This window comes from Sinocyclocheilus grahami, unplaced genomic scaffold (genome assembly GCF_001515645.1).
Source record: "Sinocyclocheilus grahami isolate Dianchi unplaced genomic scaffold, SAMN03320097.WGS_v1.1 scaffold116.1, whole genome shotgun sequence".
Lineage (NCBI taxonomy): Eukaryota > Metazoa > Chordata > Actinopteri > Cypriniformes > Cyprinidae > Sinocyclocheilus > Sinocyclocheilus grahami.
In genome coordinates this window covers 2,180,840-2,184,528 of record NW_015505295.1, presented here as the reverse complement: position 1 = coordinate 2,184,528, position 3,689 = coordinate 2,180,840, and the positions used below count along the sequence as shown (strand labels likewise).

General features: G+C 32.4%; 1 protein-coding gene across 1 annotated transcript in view; it reads left to right on the top strand.

The window, feature by feature from the left end:
* The first annotated feature begins 350 nt into the window (after positions 1–350).
* The window catches only part of LOC107589492 (protein starmaker-like), a 10,119-nt gene continuing 6,780 nt past the window's right edge, over positions 351–3,689 (top strand). The window contains exons 1-6 of the mRNA XM_016277940.1: positions 351–356; positions 1,488–1,521; positions 1,607–1,651; positions 3,108–3,176; positions 3,261–3,299; positions 3,387–3,431. Coding sequence (XP_016133426.1) covers positions 351–356; positions 1,488–1,521; positions 1,607–1,651; positions 3,108–3,176; positions 3,261–3,299; positions 3,387–3,431 — 238 coding nt within the window. The remainder of the gene's footprint in view (positions 357–1,487; positions 1,522–1,606; positions 1,652–3,107; positions 3,177–3,260; positions 3,300–3,386; positions 3,432–3,689) is intronic.

Below are 3,689 nucleotides of genomic sequence, written 5' to 3'. Positions count from 1 at the left end.
ATCTTTGCATTAGTGGGTGTCTCTATTTCTGCACCAATAAACGGTAAGGAAGCTTCCTCAGTTTGTCTGACATCATTACATTTCTCACATATAGCCCACATATATACCATTACAGATGACCCAGTATCCCTAAATTATTATCAGTGACATGCACCAGCTCTACTTTCTAAGTAACACGAAGCAGAGACTGTAATCAGAGCCTTTCACTGAACACAAAAGAGTTCTGTTCACCTGTGCTGCTACATTTAGCCTGGGCCTCTATAGGAGATATAGGACTCTTATAGCTCAATGCACATTTAGACCACAAACTAACTGTCTTGTCTTTTGTTTTGATACAGATGGAACAGATAATGATGGTGAGAATGAGGCTCTTATACACATTAACCTTAATTATAATGCAAATGATGACTTTTTAAGTTAATTATTGCCTTTGAATGCATGAGCTGTGTAAGAACAATGAACTGCATTGTACTACTACAATTGTTCAAGAAAGCCATTATAGACAGAAAAATCCCCTCTTTAATCTCATTTCTTTTTCATCCTAAAGAGAAATGGGATGAAATTAGTCTTACTTTTCCTTAGAAAAAGGCCCCATAATCTCATGCGAGTTTCAGAAGTGATTTCAGCAATGCCTCGGAATGTGTAAATATTTGTACTGAAAAAAATCAGGGCAAAAATACTGAGTAAGAAACCCCGTTTTTGGCAGCTCATAGCTGTCTATAAGTGTCACACTCCATTTTTTCTGAACAATGTCATGGCAACATTCAACATTACACATGAATGGAAATCAATTAATTTATTAAAAGCACGGTGATGTTTGGTCTAGTGTACCAATATAAACTCCATAAAGTGATTTTTGATTATACAGAAAATAAGGCCTACTATTGAAGCTCATTTCTGCAAAGGTTAATTGCAACTTTTTATCTCACAATTCTTTTATATATAAGTTTATATCTCCTAATTCTAACTTTTTTCCTCAGAATAGTGAGTTTATATCTTGTAATTGCAAGTTTACATCTCGCATTTCTGACATTTGCCCTCAAAACTTTACATTTTGCTTACATCTTGCAATTGTATTTTTTATTTTTTATTTCATAATTCTGACTTCCTTTCTCTGAACTCTGAGTTCACAACTCACAAATCAGAAAAAATAACATGAATAAGGTAATTGCGACTTAATTGTGACTTTCTTTCAATTACACGTTTACATCTCACAGTTCTTTTCTTCTCAGAATTGCGAGTTTGTATCTACACTTCAGATTTGATTTCTCATATAAATTGAGAATTGCGAGAAGCAAAGTCAGAATTGTGAGATAAAAAGTTGCGGAAACAAACCTGCATATCCTACACTTGCATGTTAACACATTAGCAGTCATTCTAAGGCATGAAAACCACTTTATAATGACATTAGGAATGACGCCGACATAAAGAAATAAACTCTACCCTTGCATAATTGTCTTTTCTACAAATGTTCTTTCTTTAAAGAGGTTGATGGTGCTCCTGACACATCAGATACTAACAGTAAGACTCATCTCATGGCCTTCACTATTGTTTGAGATATATTTGAGTGAAGTATTGCTCAATCTAACAGCTCGACACATTTCAGGTGACAAAAGCCTGGATGAAGCCACCAGCGGCCCAGATTCAATAGGTACAACATAACCTGTGCATCAGTTTCTTAAACACAAAACAACAATGGGTCATTTCATACAAATATGAAAATGCACACAATCTGACTATCTGATTAAAATACATACAATATCAAATTAATCAACATCGAAATGATGACTTTTTAAGTTAATTATTGCCTTTGAATGCATGAGCTGTGTAAGAACAATGAACTGCATTGTACTACTACAATTGTTCAAGAAAGCCATTATAGACAGAAAAATCCCCTCTTTAATCTCATTTCTTTTTCATCCTAAAGAGAAATGGGATGAAATTAGTCTTACTTTTCCTTAGAAAAAGGCCCCATAATCTCATGCGAGTTTCAGAAGTGATTTCAGCAATGCCTCAGATGCCAAAGTCTGCAATTAAAAGTTAGAGAATCTCAATAGGAACTAATTAATGATCAGATCCTTTCAAATGATCGGAGTTGCTTTGCACATTGATTTTATAGCTCTATACAACCTCTGGGCAGGCAGGCTAGTTATAAAGAGGGCAAAAAGTATCTGGTTCAAAATGAATATAATCTGGTTTATGTCACTGATTGTGTTTTGTTCTCACTTTCTCGCTTATAATCTCAGAGGCGGCTGCAGCCCTAGTGATCCTCAATGGTAAGGTGCAATGAATTTGAGCTCAGTTTCTGCATAAATGAATTTACCATAAAAGGTTCTGCAGGTCATCTGGTTTTCTCTCTTTTTTCAGCTCCTCCGACTCCAGTCCCTGGAAATGGAGACTCAGGTTGGTCTGGCTGATATATGATGAAGTCTACCTGTAAAATATGTTATATAATCAGAAAGTCTAATAACATGGACATGAACTTGAATTTTAACATCAAGGTTTAGACAGACAGCACTGTTGTTAATGGTAACTAAAACTATTTTTAAAAATTGTTAACTAAAACTATAAAAAATTATTAAACCTATTTAAAAATTGTTTAAAGAAATAAAATTTATATATATATATATATATATATATATATATATATATATATATATATATATATTATTATAGGCATTCTTTTCTGTTGAATCATCATAATCATAATTTAGATTCTGTCACTGGTTTTTTTTAAGAATAAACTCAATTTGATCAATTCTTCATGATGCAAGACTTAATACCTCAAGTCATTTGACTTCAAGTAAATGAATCTTGATATTGAGGAATGTGTAAATATTTGTACTGAAAAAAATCAGGGCAAAAATACTGAGTAAGAAACCCCGTTTTTGGCAGCTCATAGCTGTCTATAACAATGGGTCATTTCATACAAATATGAAAATGCACACAATCTGACTATCTGATTAAAATACATACAATATCAAATTAATCAACATCGAATCCAAATTGCATCCCATTCTGATATATCATTTCCTAACAATAACAGGTGCAAATTGCAAAAACATATATTTGGTATGCAATATATTTGATTTAAATGTCTTTACCAGACACAACAGATACTGACACAGACACTAATACAGAAACAGATGCATCGCAGCAGAAGACAAGCGATTCAGGTGGGTAAAAGCCAAATATCTATTTTCATAAGACACTGAATGCACATGTGTGCAATATGCTCGACTTTCCTTTATCTGCTGCAGATGAGAACAATGAGAAACCATCAGCGGAGGACAGCACAGGTATGAGAAATCACAGAAACAAACGTGACAAATCAGACAGATTGCATCACGAGTCGATCAATTTAAATATGTTGTATATTATTTCAGATGCAGATCACGCTGATACAGATTCAAAAGAAAAGGAATCTACAGGTAAACCAACACACTAACTGAATACAGACATGTATATGTTAAAATAAAAGAATAACTTATATCACCCATAAATGCAAATTTTGTCATTATTTACCAATGTGTATAAATACAAATATGAACTACATTGACTATTTTTTTAGTTTCTAAAAAATATGTAAAAATAAATAAATAAATAATTAAAAACATTTTTTTTATTAGTTATATATAACTTATGTATACATATATATACATATATATATATATATATATATATATATA